Source organism: Telopea speciosissima, chromosome 1 (genome assembly GCF_018873765.1).
Source record: "Telopea speciosissima isolate NSW1024214 ecotype Mountain lineage chromosome 1, Tspe_v1, whole genome shotgun sequence".
In the NCBI taxonomy this organism is placed as follows: Eukaryota; Viridiplantae; Streptophyta; class Magnoliopsida; order Proteales; family Proteaceae; genus Telopea; species Telopea speciosissima.
Window position 1 is genome coordinate 15,605,904 of NC_057916.1, and position 18,577 is coordinate 15,624,480.

At 40.2% G+C, this 18,577-nt stretch overlaps 2 protein-coding genes across 2 annotated transcripts; both read right to left on the minus strand.

Moving 5' to 3' along the window:
• Nucleotides 1-7,762: 7,762 nt before the first annotated feature.
• Nucleotides 7,763-11,760, minus strand: LOC122639276 (endo-1,4-beta-xylanase 5-like). The gene is made up of 6 exons (XM_043832095.1): nucleotides 11,681-11,760; nucleotides 10,130-10,176; nucleotides 9,797-10,019; nucleotides 9,537-9,703; nucleotides 9,351-9,449; nucleotides 7,763-8,905 (listed from the first exon to the last, which is right to left on the minus strand). The coding sequence occupies exons 1-6, from the start codon at nucleotides 11,742-11,744 to the stop codon at nucleotides 7,775-7,777; spliced, it is 1,731 nt and encodes a 576-aa protein (XP_043688030.1). The 5' UTR covers nucleotides 11,745-11,760; the 3' UTR covers nucleotides 7,763-7,774.
• Nucleotides 11,761-13,696: 1,936 nt separating this feature from the next.
• On the minus strand, nucleotides 13,697-17,548 carry LOC122663040 (endo-1,4-beta-xylanase 5-like). The gene is made up of 6 exons (XM_043858769.1): nucleotides 17,485-17,548; nucleotides 16,210-16,256; nucleotides 15,905-16,127; nucleotides 15,645-15,811; nucleotides 15,462-15,560; nucleotides 13,697-14,915 (listed from the first exon to the last, which is right to left on the minus strand). The coding sequence occupies exons 1-6, from the start codon at nucleotides 17,546-17,548 to the stop codon at nucleotides 13,779-13,781; spliced, it is 1,737 nt and encodes a 578-aa protein (XP_043714704.1). The 3' UTR covers nucleotides 13,697-13,778.
• Between the last annotated feature and the right edge of the window lie 1,029 nt (nucleotides 17,549-18,577).

The following is an 18,577-nucleotide window of genomic DNA, read 5'->3' on the forward strand; positions in this document are numbered from 1 at the left end:
GAAAATCCACCACAGGTTACTGTACATTTGTTGGTGAAAATTGTGTTACATGGCGCAGCAAGAAGCAAACTGTGGTTGCTTGTTCCAGTGCAGAAGCTGAATTTAGAGCTATGACTCTTGGCATTTGTGAGCTATTGTGGCTTAAAACCTTGTTACAAGATTTGAGCATTCCTATTACTCTGCCTATGCGACTCTTCTGCGACAGTAAATCAGCAATAAGTATTGCCCATAATCCAGTGCAGCATGATAGGACGAAACACATTAAAATTGATCGTCATTTTATAAAGGAGAATCTGGATAATGGGACTGTTTGTGTTCCCTATGTTCAATCTGGTGACCCGTTGGCTGATGTGTTCACCAAAGGATTGAGTGGAAAGGTGTTTCAACCTCTAGTGTGTAAGTTGAGCATGACTGATATCTATGCACCAACTTGAGGGGGAGTGTTGAAATATGGGTATTATTGTAACATGGGTCGACCCATGGGGTAGTTTATGTTCTAGTTTATGTTCTAATTGTTTTTCCCTAGTTGGGGTATTATTGTAATTCTTATATTCTAGAATTTTCTCCAGAACTATTATAAATAAAATCGTGGAGGGTTATCACATTGATAAGCCATTCCATTCAATTGTTTCATCACTTATTATTATTATTTTTTGGATGAATGTATTGGGCAACTTGGACAAATATGGAGTTGTATTGTCATTGTTGGCAACATTGTCTGTTTTTTAGGGTTGTGGCAGAGTTCTTTAGTGTTTGGAAAGATCTGTGATAATGTTGTGTGGGTCCCTCAAGTTGGTGTTGATGTTACAGATGCACATGCATATTCTTGTGGTGGCATAAGATGTGGAGTGGTAATTTTTAAATGTGTGGCTAAGATGGCGTTATTTAAAAAAATAAATTTGTTACGTGGTAGGTGCAGCCACAGTAGCAACCTGCATGTAGTCAAGATGATGATGACATAGTCATGAAGTTAATTTGATGATATGGGTGATATGGATGTATGCATGCATGGTAAGTTCAATATGATAGATTGCATGTATGGGTCATTAATTGGTTCATGATGATGAGGATGTAAATTGTTGAGGTGGCATGATGTCGACAGTTTACATGGCATAAGAGCTTGAGGCGACAGCCTATATGAAAATGTGTATGAATGTTATGGCATAATATGGTTACATGTATGGTTCATAGGAGCATGCTATTGATATACATGGGTGAGTCATACTTGACATCAGATTATATGGCAGCAAGATGGTTCTAAGGGGCCACATGATCGAGTGGCATTGGACCAAGCAAGCCCACAGTTGCACAAGCCTTGCACACCCACACTAGCACAGGCCGAGTGGGATGCCATGCCCCCCCCAGCCATGGGCTGCAGCTGGCCACAGCTCCGGCCTCATGCTATCGGCTAACACAAGGTCGCAGCCTTGCCCTCGCGCGCATGACACAAGGCAGGTGTGATGGGTTCTGTTTTTTAAAATTTTCCCAAAGTCAAAAGAAGAATGCCATCTGTTCGTTCATATGCCCCACTATAGGCTTGAAAAATGTCAAAATTACTCCTCTCGGGTGTCCAGGTACTAATGGATTTCCACCTGCTTTCTTTCAAACTATTGGGAGTTGGTGAATGTGGATTTATTAGGGGTGTAAATGAATAGTCAAAATCTGTTTCCATATCCGTGTCTGTATCCATTTAGCACTATCCGAATCCTTCTGAAAGCTAAATGGATGCGGGTACGGATAGGCTATAACTATCTGAAAAGCTTTATTTATATGAAAACGGATAAAATATCCGATCCGTATCCATGTTCGTATCCGTTTGGCACTATCCGAATCCGTCCAAAAGCTATTCGGATGCTGATGCTGATGCTGATGCTGATATAGCACTATCCAAGCTGAATCTGATCCGTTTACATCCCTAGGATTTATTCAAATTTGTGATATTTTTTTTTTTTTTTTTTGAGATCAGGGTTATGTTTACCTCACTCAATGTCACTTTAATTTGTTTAATTCCTAAGGTACTTCAACTGAAAACAATACATCAATTTTGACCTATGACACTATGTACGTACAGTTGTTAGTAAGGTGATGATTGAAATACCAACTACTTCGGCGAGGCTCGGAGTGAAAAAGCAAGTCTCTTTTTCGGCTGACTAACAGCCGAGAAGCCAAGGGAGGCATTTGGTCTGCTCGTCACACACCACTAGCTGCGAGTCCATCAATCCATCTATGTATGATTGATGGTATTCAGCATTTTTTTCAAAGCCCGAAGGTGGATAAAGAGAGGTCTCCATTTGCTTCAAGTGAATATTACCATCCAAATCTTATTGCAACTAGATTGAAGTTGAATTTAATTGATGTGGTCTCTCCATTTCAATCTGCCTTTATTTCGAATCACTCAATTTCAGATAATATATTTGTGGCACATGTGTTTTTCACTATATTAGATAAAAGAGGATAGAGAAATCCAGTTTTTTTACTTAGAAGTTGGACATGAAACAAGCCTATGATAGACTTTAATGGCAAATTATTGAGCATAGGCTGTTGAGGATGGAATTTATGATCATTCTGTAATGTTGGTGATGGCTTCTTTAACATCAGTTTCTTATCAACTACTAATTAATGGTACACCATGAGGTTCCATTGTTCCTACTAGGGGTATACGTTAAGGACATCTCCTTTCACCTGCTTTATTCATTTTGTACTCACATGCCCTTAGTTGTTTATTGATGAGTAAACAACTCAACTCAATGCACCTTTATCTGGTGGTACTTATGGTTAGCAAGATACTCCTACATTTTTTAACGACACCAATGGACAACAGAGGAGGTAATTCAGATCTCCAATAATGCTTTTATAGAGTTCAAATCTTCAGTTCCCATGAACTACCATGTTTCAGTTTCTATGTCTTCGGCATCTCTCACTTGGTGTGCTTCTCTATTAGGTTATATTAAACTCAACTATGATATATGTTAGTCCTAAATCTAGTACAAATAAAGGTGGGATCGGTTTTATCTTCAGGGATTCGAATGGTTACCCACTGTTTGCTATGTTGAGTCCGATTGCTTTTCAAGAACCAATAGAGGGATAGGCATTGGCGATTCGAGTTGCTTTGCTTGAATCGATCTCTGAAGGCTATGAGGGGCTGTTTGTTGAATCTAATAATAAAGGTGTAATTTCCTATCTCCAAAAAGGAATTACATCTTCTCCTTTGAAGATCATATCTATTGTGAAAGATGTTATATATCTAACCTCTTCTATTGATGATTGTAAATTTAGCTTTGTTCCAAGGGAGATTAATAATTTGACTAACCCTAGCTCTATTGCTCTTGCCTTTGCAAACCATTTTTCTTGGCTTTTTACTACTACATGCCCCTTGGATGCTGGGTTTGTTGAATGTCTGTTTCCCTTTGTGATCCCTAAGACCCTTTGTTCAACTCTTTGTGCTATCCCGACGCTGGATGAACTTAAACGGGTTGTTTTTTCTATTGGCCCCCTGAAGGACCCTGGAATTGATGGGTTTCAGGCCTGTTTTTTTCAACAATTTTGGGATGTTATTAAACACCCCCTCTTTGACTTTATATCCTGTTGTTTCTCTTCTTCTTCCCTCCCTAACTCTATTAACCATACTCTTTTGTGTCTCATTCTTAAATCAGACACCGCTTGTCATCTTGGTGATTTTCGCCCTATCAGCCTTTGTACAGTCACCTATAAATTCATTGCTAAGCTGATTGCCTTGAGACTTAAATCCCTTTTATCTCTGATTATCTCGCCCTTCCAAGGTGCCTTTGTCCATGGCAGACAGATCTCTGATACTATCGTGATAGCCAGTGAGATTTTTCATTTTCTTAATCACAAGTCTGGCAAATAGGGTTTTGTGGTTATAAAAATTGATATGTCGAAGGCGTATGATTGCATGGAATGGTCGTTTTTAAAGTCTATCCTTCAGTTTCTTGGGTTTGAACAACGCACCTGTGATTTCGTCTTTACCCTTATGTCTACTGTTTCTTTTTCTATCAAGCTTGATGGGAGTCCTTTTGGTTTTTTTCAGGGGTCAAGAGGACTGAGGCAAGGGTATCCTCTCAGCCCCTATTTGTTTAGTATTGGTATGGAGGTTTTATCTCGCCTTCTCTCTGCCTACTGGGATTTGGATATGTTTAAGGGAGTGAAGGTTGCTCGGTGTGCCCCTGAGGTCACACATCTTTTTTTCGCTGATGATATTTTATTTTCTGTCGAGCGTTAGATGAAGACTTGTTGACTATTAAGGCTGTTTTGGACTTATTTTCTGATTTATCTGGCCAAGAAATTAACTTTGATAAGAGTGGTATTTACTTTAGCAAGAATGTCTTGGATTCTGACCAAAGGAGGCTTAGTTCGATCCTGGGTATCTCTGCTATGAACCCTGCCTCTTTATATCTTGGTACTTCACTGGTTCCTCTTAGGGCGATAACCAAACATCTTTTGCCCCTTGTTAATAGAATTAATCGAAGACTTTCCTCTTGGATCTCTAACAGTTTGTCCTTTGCAGGGCGGAGTGTTCTTATCAAGTCTGTTTTAAGCTCTTTACCTACTTATCAAATGAGTTGCCTTTATTTTCCTAATTTAATCTGTAAAAAAATTGATTCTATTAGCTACAAATTTTGGTGTGGGCGTTCGCAGGACTCTTTTAAGACTTCTCTGGTATCTTGGAAGCAGATGTGTTCTCCTACGCTTCTGGGTGGGTTAGGGTTTCGCCCAGCCCGTGTCCAAAACAAGACTCTCCTCTTGCAGTTAGGCTGGAGACTTTTGACTGAACCTCAATCTGTCTGGGCAAGGATTTTAAAGGCTAAGTAATTCCCTCATACCTCATTGTTTGACCTTGTTACTTCTGCTAAGAGGGGCTCCTGGGTTTGGAATAGTTTAACCAAAATCATCAAACCCCTTCAATCCTTCTCCTTGAGTAAGATTGGGAATGGTGTTGATACTTATTTCTGGACGAACCCTTGGATTCCCTCAACCCCTCACTTCACTCTTAAACCTGCTGACTCACAACGGAGGTATCCGAAAAGGGTAAATCTGTTCATTAATGATTCCACTTGGAATGTGGGGCTGTTGGGAGACACTGTCCCTAATTATGTGTCCAATATTTGTAGTATCCCCTCTTCTCATAATGCTGACCGCTGATGGTGTTCTTTGACTAAAGATGGGCGTTTCAGCACTAAGAAAGTGACACATTTTCTTTCCTGCTCTCCTTTGCTTGATTTTTCTTGTACCACTTGGTGGAAATTTTTTTGGAAGCTTAATATTCATCTTAAGTTTAAAATTTTCATCTGGCGTGTATTACATGCAGGGCTTTCGGTTAAAGATTTTGTGTCGAAATGGAATCAAGTCGATCCCACTTGTGCTCTTTGTGGCAATTGTAATGAGACCCTCTGGTATATCTTCCTTTTCTATGATTGGGTTAAACATATCTGGGCTGCTGGACCACTGGGTCTGAGGACGGAATTCATTTCTTCCCCTTCTCTCGGTCATTTTTGCATTTCGACTTTTCTTAGCCGCCGGCTTGATAAGAACTCCCTGATTTGGTTTTTCTCTATTTTTATTATCACTTGTTATGTTGTTTGGTCTGTTAGAAACAATTTTATTTTTAATTCTGTTAAGCCTGATCCCCTATCCGTGTTACGTCGGATTGAACATTGGCTGAGGGAGTTACATACTTACATCTATCCCCCCCCTCAACTTAATTTGGATTCTGTAATTTGTAGTCCTGATGATATCTCTTCTTGTCCTAATATTTGTTTACCTACTTTAGGCGCTCCTATTTTGTTATGCGCAGGGTTTGATCCCAAAGACATAGGAGGTATAGATTACTCTGGCTGGGCTTCTTGCATTTTGCTACATGGCAAACCCTTTTTGTTGGCTGCAGGGAAGATTATATCCAGACATCCTCTGGAACCAGAATTAATTGGGATCCTCAATGGTTTGGAACATGCCACTAAGAGAGGTGTGAAGCTGAAAGAAGTTTGGTGTTCCGATTCGGTGTTACCTGGACTTCTTCCAACTCTATCCCGTTCTCCTTGGCCTTTGGAACTTCTGAACCTCTTTTGCAAGTAGTAGATCGTATCAAAGGGGTGTCTATTTCAAGCAGTCCTGACTCTTCTTTCCGCAAATGGTTAAAATGTTATAGTAGTTTAACTCTTCTAACTGATACTTGTGCAGTTCTAGATTCTAATCCTTTTTAAGTTATAAAATTTTTCTTTCTCATAAAAAAAAAAAAAAACAAATTTAATTTGACTAACCGAATTCCGATCCATGGATTCAGGAGTTATGTACTAACCTTGCCATGAGCTACACACGCACTGAATGGATAAAAGTTTTTACTTCTGCCAAATAAATAAATAAAGGGAAAAAGTTCTCTGTCCGGAAGTGTGGCCTATGCCAGCACTCCCATGAGTCTACCTCTCTCCTCCCCATGTTAAAAGACACTTCTGCCCCCTTATTTTAAGGAGTAGAGAGATAGACACATGGGAGTGCTGGCGTAGGCCACACTCCCATACAGAAAATTGCTTCCCATAAATAAATAAAAAACGATTGAGATACAAAATGAATTCAATCTTTGGTTTTGGATCCACAATCTATTGGCTCAATCTGAGGCTTAAGAAGGAAACGTGTTATATCTCCCGTGCGACATTGTATTGGCCGAGAGCTTGTGTAGTTGTTTGTATATGGCGGGATGCATGGAATCGAATATCAAGGGTTTTCAGTGCATGCTTAATAGGTACATTAATGATTCCTTCCAAATGAATCTGGGCCATCGATAAATATTCTAATCATGTGGCCATAGCTTATGCTACACTTTAGACCCTCTATAGTCCTTATATGTATGTATTAGCGGCATACGGTGCACTACAGTTCAAGTGCTATAATCACACACGCATTTTGAAGGTTCAATCTAACGGCTGATATTCCAGCCACTCGTCCGTGAGGGTTCTAAATGTCACGAAAATACCCTGAATGGACAAAATTGCCCCTAAAACTATGAGAGACCATAACTTGGTCATTTTAACTCTGAATTGAGTACTTCAAATTGCAGTTTTTTTAAGAAAAACAAGAAGAATATTGTGGAACTGCTTGTGTTGGCTAAAGTGGACTAAAAAAATTCCCAGATATGAAGGAAAAGAGTGTTCTACTTATTGGGAGCTTTAGGATTGATTCAAATGGATTTGTGAGCATGCATTGTGAGCGTGTGGAGTTTGGTGGATTCTCTAAGTGTTTAATCCACTTTGGTAAAATCTAATTCCCCTTTGTATTTGATTAAGTTTAGTTAAAATGTGTTGCAATCCATAGTCGTGGATTGTAATTGTGTGGGGATTCTAATTTTCAAATCAATTTTATTATTGTAAGGGACCTTGGAGTGAATGCTCACAAGGTGTTTGAGTATTTGTGTAGTTGGTGTTTTGTGGTGTGGGGTTGTGCATAAAAGTGATTTGTTTTTTCCAGGACGGGCATGCAACTCCTGATAGGCCTGATCTCTCTTGGTTGAAGGTGGGAGTGCATGCGCACTATAACCTATAAAATTGGAAGCCCCAGCCAGTGGTGTGATGGGTATTTTGGGTTAGCGTGCAAACAAAATTAGTACAGTGTGTGCAGTGTGTTTGGGATTGCATCCAAAGGGAAGAAATTTTTACAGTGATTCACTCCCTCTTAGTAGAAATTTTGAAGCGAGAATTTGATTACTTTATTGGGAAAAAACTCTTACACTACATTTCTTTTCCTCAAGAAAAGTAATAAGAAATTCTCATCCATCATTTGCAAGAAAATGGAGCAATATCTCCTCCGAGTTTCCTGTTGTTATCTTGAAATTCTGAGTTAAGGTGGAAATCATGGATGGGTGAGTGATTGTTATGTCATAGTCTCCATGAAACAGCGAAACCTCGAAGGAGCCATTGCTATCAGTTGAGCCAACAAGGTTTCTATGTGTCCATTCATTGATCAGCTTGTCCACGACGTTGCCTGTTGGGAGGTTCTTGAAATTGTTATCCGTCAAACACATCTTGTAACAACCCTCAGGATGCCATGCTGCCCACATAACAATTCCCTTGATGGCTGGATGAGAGTGAGCCTCCCTCAGAATCTCCTCCAAGTACTGTGCCTGATTAGGGCTACTTGTAACATCCAACTCTGTAATCCAAATGGGGAGCTTTGTTGCTGCTAGAACATCAATGGAGGATCTCATGTAAGGAATGTTAGGTGTTCCGAAATGCGATTCAAGCCCAATTCCCATCTTCCCAGGGCTTGCAGATTGAATCTCCCTCAGCTTCTGAAGGAACTTGGCCGGTGTTGATCTTTGATCTCTGTTATCCTCTAGTGTATTGTACTCGTTCATGAACATTGTTGTGAGTCCATCAAGTTGATGTGCTCTCTGGTAGAAAGAAGCAGATGCAGTCTTCCCTAATTTATCTTCAAAGAATGAGAAATGCAGGTTCTCATTAACAACATCCCATGCAATAAGCTGCCCCTTATATCTTGACACAACGGAATTGATCCTCTTTGCTGTTGCTTGCCTGAGTTGATCAGGGGAAAGCGATTTAACCCAGCTTTGTTGATATTGTGGATCATCCCAGAAAATATTGTGACCTCGGACTTGAATGCCTAACCGTTTGATAACACGAAGCATGGCATCAGGGACTGAGTAGTCTTCTTTCCCAGGAGATTTTTCAGTGCTGTACCACTTCATCTCGTTTTCAAAGGTGGTGACAGTAAACCTGGAGGCAAACCATTTCCTATAAGCAGGGTAGTCAAGTATGGCCTTAGTAATGGCATTGCCAAAAGGGAAGCTTGGTTTCTTTTGATGTATGGAGACTTTTGCTCCAGCAAAGGTTTTCCCTTTGGCATCTACTGCTTGCAATCTCACCTTTCTCTTGCGTCCCTGCATGAATTTTATATATTCATCAATGGTTGTTTGTTTGGGAATGATAATAGGAAACAAGGGTTTTCTTCAGTCACTATGCGATAGAGGACCACACAAGCATTTCATTCGCACAATTTCAGCTTAAAATGAGTAGAGAAAGTAACTAAAATTACTAAGTATGACATTTTATATTTATATTCATCTCCATTTGATGAAATTTTGGTAATTTTACTGAAACTTTAAATTAGAGTTTGAGCAACTTCCCATGCTTACTTTGGACTAAGATCTTACAGAAAATCTATTTTTTTTTTTCATAGAAAAAATTGGAGAATTTGTGTTGTATACAAGCCACAAAACCCCATTACTAAAAACTCATTTACCATGTTACCTTAGCCCTCTACAAATTTTAAAATAGCAACATAAAAAAATAATAAAAAAAAACAATAAAAAAAAAACCATTTACCTTCTCGACACTTTGATCTTGGTGAGCCCTCCATTGGTCCTTGGTGAATGGTTGTAACGAGACACTGTCGACCCATATCTCAACTGTGGTGTTCTTGGTCTGAAGGATGGTTATTAATAACATCGATCAGTTATAACTTAAGGTGAACTACATATCAGAATATCAGAAATTACTGAATGTAGATACCTCAAAATACAGCTCAACTGGTCCAGATGAGTTCACAGTGAGGCCTCCTTTAAGCATGGACCAGCAGCCAGACTCAGCAACAACTGCACCTGCATGTATGAACCCATCACATCTTGTACTGAAAACGGCAGTTACTGGCACAGTTCCTTCAACCACTTGTACCCACGCTGTAAGAGATTCACAGATGAATTTACATGAGAATGAAGCTATGGATGGATATCTTCAATTTTTAAAGTAATACTTGGTGAAAGAAGAATTACCAGAGAAGGTGTAAAGCATGTCCTTAAGCAGGTAAAGTTTTTGGGAGAAGCTATCAGAGGGCTTGTTTCTACTATGAGCGACTATGAAGCTGTTGCCTCTATCTGATGACCTATTCTCTATCTTTGCTTGCCCAAACACGTACCATCTAGACAAACCATGGTTTAACTCCGGGTTAATGATGATCCCTCCTTCATATTGGGGTTTTAGAGGTTCTGCTAAGCACTGTTCCAAATCAAAATTAAGTTAATTAAGACCAAAAGGGATGGGTTTTGTCATCCAATGTGTAAGACACCAATATGAGAAGCATTGGAAAATATGAAGAGAGAGCTTGCCTCAATAGTAGCTGAATAATCATAGGATAGGGATTCAACTGCTGCCCCTGCAACCAATAACCAAACATTAATTCTTGGCTTAGCTTGGTTACTTTAGAGAACAACAGAGTTGCCCTAAAAATAGGGGAAAAGTTACCTCACACACTCACATGTACAACTGATGTGGTTGTTCTAACAATTGGATAGAGAGGTCATGGTCTGGATTAATTAATCACATGTTCAATATATACTCACATATTATAATCTCATATATCTGATGCATTCCCGTGTAGTCCATGCATGTCTATGGTACTCCAACCACTACTATGCACTCTTCTATAATATTGATATTTCAAAGCTTGTTCCAATAGAGCCGAAACTTTACATGAGGGCAAGAGAACTAAAGGTCTACTTGTCGAAAAATTATCCTCTCAGGTTTCCTGTCCGGTATAGTTCCCTAGTGCCTCTACTAAGCGGGGGTGGACCCTACCCGGGCAGTGTGTTCGGGCATGGGATAAGGCGGTCATTTCTGCTCCCCTATGAGAGGAACCGTACGTACTATACCGAGTAGGGAACTTGAGAGGACTTGTCCACAAAATTTACAGCCCATGTGATATGTTCGATGAGGCTAAGTTTTGGTGGAAAAGTTGATCCTAGGTCCTGTGTTCACACATCAAGTTTTAGCTAAGGGAGTTTATCATGTAGTAAAACAAAACTTTGAAAATCCATGATTATGAGAGAACTAACTCAAGATAATGGTGAGAGTAGAATAGACATGCATGCATATACATGGTCAATTATGACAATGCACAAGGTTGAACATGACTAATTTTGAGTATAAAATAAAATTTGATAACTGGAATTTCTACACCACCATCCACCCACGGTAGAAATTGCCACATCATTTTGCCATGTGACAACATTTTAAGAATCATCAAAGGAAGCTTAATTATCTTGACGTTAAGGATGTCAAAAGTTGGTCCACACCAGTAGACATGATCTAAACAGATCAGATGAAGCCCTAGATTGGCTCGATCGATTACTAAACATGTTAGGATCAAGCACCAACTGATTAATAATCGGGTGATCGATTTAAGATAGTGATGATCCGATAAGAAGTCGTCGCCCAACCAGTATCGATCAAATATTGTGACCAAATGTTTATATCGGTGATTAGCCCATTATGATCAATTTAAGAACCATTTATAACCAATTACTCAACTAGTCTAATTACCTTGAGCCCAACTATGCATTAGGAACTGATGGACTATCCAAGTAAAAACGTGTCCATGCCCTAACCTACAAGGCCACACTAATGGGGGCAATAGGGATCCACATGGTTAGGAGACGGGGAGAGAGAGGTGTGGAAAAGGATCCCACACTAACGCTCCCTATGAGGCTATGACACACGCACACAAATAAATAAAAAAGAAATGAGAACTAACCGTGAAAGATTCATACAACCACCATTTTTCTCTTAAAAGTCTATAAACTTAGAAAACAATGAATCTATGAAACCAGTATTCAATGTTCGACCAATCTCCATTAAAAGTTAAAAAGGTAATAACAAACCTGCAAAAAGAATACAACAAAGAAGAAGCAGATGATGATTCACCCCAACAACGACAGCCGCCATCGCAAATTCTAAACGTTGAATCCTAATTTCAACCTTCAAGAATTAATGCATGAAAAAAACAAAAACTGCCAGTAGATAATACTTAGACAGACATGGTTGAAAAGGGGATCTATGAAAAGGGAGAGAGAACAAAATTTAATTACACGTAATGGCGGAAGGGACAGTGATAGATAGAGAGGATATATAGTAGAAATTCTATTATATATATGGAGAGTAACACAAATTTAGTATGAATGGCAATGGTTGGTTTTCAATTTCTTTTTTGGTATAAATTCAGAATGAAATAAATTCGCTAATTTTGGGTAGGCAATTAATTCTTTCACCAAAAAAAGGGTATGCAGTTAATTCTTTGTAATCCTTTTATAAATGAGACAACTTTGATGAGGTCGAAGGGATTCAAAAATTTAATTTGGTGAGTCATTACTTGGACAGACATGCTCCAGTTCAGCTGGTTCGGGAGCCTCTGCTCCTAGACTTGATGGGGGAATGTATTGGGAACATGGTTTGGGGAATTGGTATTGGACCGGTCGATTCAGCTGTTCGTATCGGTATCGGACCGATACCAATCTTGTATCGATGGATCGGTATGAACGGGGGTAAAATGGGAAAATTTACTTTTCTAATGAAAACAGAGCTGTTTTGGCCAGTCTGAATCGATCGATCCAAACTGATACAACTGATCCGGATCGATATCGTCATAGACCGATACCAATTACTATAACCCTGATTAGCAATGGTGACTTTCATGTAAGGGGGACTTACCTATTTGGGAATGTTAAAAGTCAAAGGTCTATAAGGACGAGTGAACATTTAGAGTCCAGATCCTCCGCATGTACTGCATGTAGGAAAATTATCGCCCCCAATACTGGGGGCGGTCCAGTGCCCATCGTGTGGCTGGGCACCACCGTGCACACATGGGTGGTGCCCAGCCGAACGATGGGCAGTGGACGCCCCCAGTACTGGGGGAGATAAGAATCCCTGCACGTACTTGTGAGAGGTAACCATGCCACATGTTTCATTTTTGCCATTTACAAAGGGCAGAGGGGTATTAGTGGCCGGAATCAAAAAGAAAAAGTGGTTACCTCCCATATGTACGTTCACCTACACATACGTGAAGATGATCCATTCTCTGGCCCTAAACATCAGGGGAATTACGATAGAAATTTCAAGAATACCATTAAATATTCCTTTTTAGGGGAAAAGATCACCACAACATATAGGAATCAGATCTTCTCCAACGTACATCTTTCTACCAAGCCTATTGAAGACCCCAGCTGAAGAAACTCCCATACCAAACAAGCCCTTAACCACCTCCTGAAACGTCAACGGAAACCTCTCGGTTGCCAAAGAGAGGTCAAAGGAAGGAGTCAAGATGGTTGAGCCATGGCAGACGACCAAGAGGAACGCTTTGATTAAATGTCCCAAAAGTGAAGATGCACGGTATTAGTCACTTGTAAAACCTATTTGATACCGATATGGTCGAAACAGATTAGCCGTATCAGACAAATTTACTCTTAAATCTCTTTGAAAAATGATATATTTTTTTTACCATTTTACCAGTTGTCTATACCGTGTCACCAATACCGTGTCACCAATACTGCATAGGCACAAAATCGGGATCGGTTACTTGAGAAGCCGTATCAAGCAATATGATACCGACCTCAAACCATGAGCATGTCCAGTACATCTTGAACGGCTAGTCAACACCTTGGGATGCGTGTGGCAAATTGAGCTTTGTAGTGTGCGGTTGTACATAAAAATGATCTCTGTGTTGCTGGATGGACATGCAACTCCTGATAGGCCTGACTTCTCTTGATTAAAGGTGGGAGTGCATGCGAACTATAACCTATAAAATTCGAAGCTCGATCCATCCGGTAGTATGATATGTGTTTTGGGTTACGGCGCAAAAAAAAAAAGTCAGTATGACTTAATAAAAGTTTTGGAAGAGAGAATTGGATTACTTTATTGTGCAAGAATTCCTACACTACATTTCTTTACCTCATGAAAACAAAAAGGTGTAATAAGAAATTCTTATCAGTCATTTACATGAAAATGGAGCAATATCTTCTCCGAGTTTCCTTCTGTTAGCTTAAAGTTCTTAGTTAAGTTAAAATTCATGGATGGATGAGTAATTGTTATGTCATAGTCTCCATGAAACAGCGAAACCTCGAAAGAGCCATTGCTGTCTATTGAGCCAACAAGGTTTCTATGTCTCCATTCATTGATGAACTTGTCCACTACATTCCCTGCTGGGAGGTTCTTGAAATTGTTATCCGTCAAACACATCTTATAACAACCTTCAGGATGCCATGCTGCCCACATAACAATTCCCTTGATGGCTGGATGAGAGTGAGCCTCTCTTAGAATCTCCTCCAAGTACTGAGCCTGATTAGGGCTACTTGTAACATCCAATTCTGTGATCCAAATGGGAAGCTTTGTTGCTGCTAGAACATCAATGGAGGATCTCATGTAAGGAATGTTAGGTGTTCCGAAATGCGACTCAAGCCCAATTCCCATCTTCCCAGGGCTTGCAGATTGAATCTCCCTCAGCTTCTGAAGGTACTTGGGTGGTGTTGAGCTTGAATCTCTACTATCTTCTATCGTATTGTAATCATTCATGAACATTGTTGTGTTTCCATCAAGTTGGTGTGCTCTCTTGTAGAAAGCAGTAGATGCATTCTTCCCTAACCTATCTTCAAAGAATGAGAAGTGCAGGTTCTCATTAACAACATCCCATGCAATAAGCTGTCCTTTGTATCTTGACACGACGGAATCGATCCTCTTTGCTGCTGCCTGCCTGAGTTGATCGGGGGAAAGCGATTTAACCCAGCTAGGTTGAAACTGTGGATCATCCCAGAAAACATTGTGACCTCGCACTTGAATTCCTAACCGTTTGACAACACGAAGCATTGCATCGGCGACTGAGTAGTCTTCTTTCCCAGCAAAATTTTCAGTGCTGTACCACTTCATCTCGTTTTCGAAGGTGGTGACAGTAAACCTGGAGGCGAACCAGTTTCTATAAGCAGGGTAGTCAAGGATGGCCTTAGTTATGTCGTTGCCAAAGGGGAAACTTGGTTTCTTTTGATGTATAGAGACTTTTGCACCAGCAAATAAGGTTTTTCCTTTCCCATTGGCATCTACTGCTTGGAATCTCACCTTTCTCTTACGTACCTGCATGAATTATATACAAGAATTATTTTCTTTTAAAATTTGTACTGGAATGATAATTGGATAAAAGGGTTTTCTTCACTGTCACTATTCCTAGTGAAGTATATATAATGCTTCACTTCCAAGGATATCTTTGCCAATCATGCAAACACCACCCCATGGAGGATCTTTGTCCCTTATAGTTCCCTTAGTGCCTCTAATAAAGAGGGGAGGGGAGGGGAATGACCACCCTACCCCTGCCCGAACACTTTGTCCGGGTGGGGTCCACCCCCCTCCCCCGCTATTACATGCACTGGGGGAACTAGGCCGAGTAGGGAACTGGAGGTGATAATTTTCCCCCATGGAGGGCACAAAAAATCATAATTTACACATGCAAAACAGTTTCAATTTGATCTTAGAAGAAATCTTTTTTTTTTTTCCATTGAAATAATTGGAGAATTTGTGTTGTATACAAGCCACAGAACCCCATTAATAAAAACTCATATACCTTAGCCCTCTAAAAAAATTTAAAATAGCCATCCAAAAAAAAAAAAAAAAAAACCCATTTACCTTCTCAACGCTTTGATCTTGGTGAGCCCTCCATTGATCTTTGGTGAATGGCTGTAACGAGACACTGTCGACCCATATCTCAACTGTTGTGTTCTTGGTCTGAAGGATGGTTATTAATAACATCAGTAATTATAGCTTAAAGTTATAACTATTAGAATATCAGAAATAACTGAATATAGATACCTCAAAATACAGTTCAACTGGCCCAGATGAGTTAACAGTGAGTCCTCCTTTAAGCATGGACCAACAGCCAGACTCAGCAATAACTGCACCTGCATGTATGAACCCATCACTTGTTGTAGTGAAAACGGCAGTTACTGGCACAGTTCCTTCAACCACTTGTACCCACGCTGTAAGAGAATCACAGATGAATTTACATGAGAATGAAGCTATGGATGGATATCATCAATTTTTAAAGTAATACTTGGTGAAAGAAGAATTACCAGAGAAGGTGTAAAGCATGTCCTTAAGCAAGTAAAGTTTTTGGGAGAAGCTATCAGAGGGCTTGTTTCTACTATGAGCGACTATGAAGCTGTTGCCTCTATCTGATGACCTATTCTCTATCTTTGCTTGCCCAAATACGTACCATCCAGACAAACCATGGTTTAACTCCGGGTTAATGATGATCCCTCCTTCATATTGGGGTTTTAGAGGTTCTCCCAAGCACTGCTCCAACTCAAAATTAAGTTAATTAAGACACAAATATGATAAGCGCTCATTGATAAATATGATCGAAGAGAAAGCTTGCCTCGATAGTAGCTGAATAATCATAGGATAGGGATTCAACTGCTGCCCCTGCAACCAATAACCAAACATTAATTCTTAGCTTGGCTAGGTTACTTTAGAGAACAACAGAATTGCCCGAAAAATAGGGGAAAGGATTTTCTATTTGCCTTGGATTGGGCTGGGGTTTAGGCCAGGCCCAGCCCAGCCCAGCCCGTTGACACCCCTACTTTTAAGGATCATCCAAGGAAGCCTATCTTGATGATAGGGATGTCAAAGTTGGTCTGTACCGGTACATCTTACTTAAACAGATCAGCACCGATCAATTACCAAACATGTCAGGCTTAAGCACCAACTAATTAATAATCAAGTGATACGATGCAAGGTAGTGACCAAATGGTCAATCGATCGAATGTTGTGATCGATCAATAATCAACCGTTTATAGCTAGATTAGCTTATATTACCTTGAGCCCAATTATGGATCGGTAACTCACCGACTGGCCGAATAGAAAATATCCATGCCCTAGCCTACAAGGCCCGATTACAAAACAATGAGAGGGCTTAAATTAGTGGGGAGAGTGACTAGGCCCAACCAAAACAGATCAGAGCCCACCAGTTGACTCCGCTACTTGATGAGGTCGTGAATTATCTGATGCTAATTGGGCAAGAGATCTCTACTTAGTCACATGGTCTCTACACATATGTCTAGGCCAATGGGTGAGCACGCATGGGTATCTACCCAAGTGGTAGAGGCATCATGTCACGGTGCCCGGTGAGAGGGCGTAGAAAACTCCCCCAAGTAAAGGTCTTTTTCCCTTAATTTAATTTTTATTATATAAAAGTAAAGGATAATCAAAAAAATAAGGGAATGGGAGCGGGAAGAACAACTTCATCAATAAGGATCCACATGATTAGGAAGAGAGAGAGAGAGAGAGAGAGAGAGGGGGGGGTTGGAAAGGATCCCTGCACTAATGCCTCTTGCAACACAAACAAAAAAGGGAGAGAGAATGTGCTTGGTCGAATTGTACCTGCACCAGCATGGGGGCCAATGGCTACGCGTGCCAAGGTATCCAACATGCCTAGGGTGGTCATTTCATCACCCTGTGTCTGGGTGTAGGGGTAGGCAACCAAGGAGCATTCTTTTTCCCAAAAAATTTTGAATAACCCTGAAAGATTCATACAACCACCATTTTTCTCTAGTCTATATACTTCATATCTTGTTAGAAAATTATGAATCTTTGAAACCAGTTTTCAGTGGTCAGCCAATCTCTACTAAAAGTTAAAAAGGTAATAACAAACCTGCAAAAAGAATACAACAAAGGAGAAGCAGATGATGATTCACCCCAACAACGACAGCCGCCATCGCAAATTCTAAACGATTAGGATTCTAATCGATGAATCCTAACTTCAACCGTCAAGAATTCAGTCATGAAAAATAGTGCATGAAGCACAAGAACTGCAGCAGAACTATTAAAAAGAATTGTTGAAGAGAGGAGGAAAAGGGAGAGTACCAAAATTGAATTACAAGTAATGGCGGAAGGGAGAGTGATAGATAGATAGAGAGGACATAGTAGCAGAAATTCTGTCATTTATGGTACGTTTTAGTACGAGAATGGGAACCCAGCTCCCTTGTGAGTCCAATTGTTAAGACATTGTCAGAATGGAATAAATTCGCTAATTTTGGTATGTATATATGCAATTAATTCTTTGTATTCCTTCATTTATTGAGACAGCTTTGGTGAGGTCCAAGGGATCTTAAATTTTGGCTATCATTACTTAGACAGACCAAGGTCCAGTTCAGCTGGTTCGGGTCCTTCGGGAGCCTCTCTGCTCCTAGATTTGATGGGGAAATGTATTGTGAATGGTGACTTCCATGTAAGGGGGTCTTACATTGAATGGGTGGTCTTACTTATTTGGGAATGTTACTGAGTCAAAGGTATAAGGACGGGTATTTATCGAAAAAAGAAAAATCTAAGGACAGGTGAACATTTTAGGGATTGAGCTCCTCTCCAAGTGCCTAGGGGGCATCCAGCCGTTGGGTTGTACCGCATATATTCCGATGGTTGATTAGGCATGCACCGGGATAGGTGTAGCACAGCCTAGTCCTTTGATGTCCCCTAGCACTCCCTGGGTACTCCAAGGAGCTAGATCCACATTTCAATCCTAAATATCAGCTGAATAAGGACAGAAATTTAAAAAATGCCATTAAGTATTTTTTTTTGTTTTTTTGTTTTTTTTTTGGGGTGGGGTAAAGAATGGAATATTTAAAACGACCCATAGGAATCAGATCTTCTCCTATGCACCAGCATATCCAGTGCATCTCCAACGGCTAGGCAGCACATTGAGATCCGTGAGTGTGCCTAGCTATTGGATGTGCACTGGACACACTAAC

Coding starts and splice junctions, on each gene's coding strand:
- LOC122663040 (XM_043858769.1), bottom strand. CDS start 17,548: ATGGCGGCTGTCGTTGTTGGGGTGAATCATCATCTGCTTCTCCTTTGT. Junction 15,561..15,644: donor CAGTTGAACTGTATTTTGAG/GTATCTATATTC, acceptor ACCATCCTTCAG/ACCAAGAACACAACAGTTGA. Junction 14,916..15,461: donor AAGATCAAAGCGTTGAGAAG/GTAAATGGGTTT, acceptor TAATTCATGCAG/GTACGTAAGAGAAAGGTGAG.
- LOC122639276 (XM_043832095.1), bottom strand. CDS start 11,744: ATGGCGGCTGTCGTTGTTGGGGTGAATCATCATCTGCTTCTTCTTTGT. Junction 10,020..10,129: donor ATTATTCAGCTACTATTGAG/GCAAGCTCTCTC, acceptor GATTTGGAACAG/TGCTTAGCAGAACCTCTAAA. Junction 8,906..9,350: donor AAGATCAAAGTGTCGAGAAG/GTAAATGGTTTT, acceptor AAATTCATGCAG/GGACGCAAGAGAAAGGTGAG.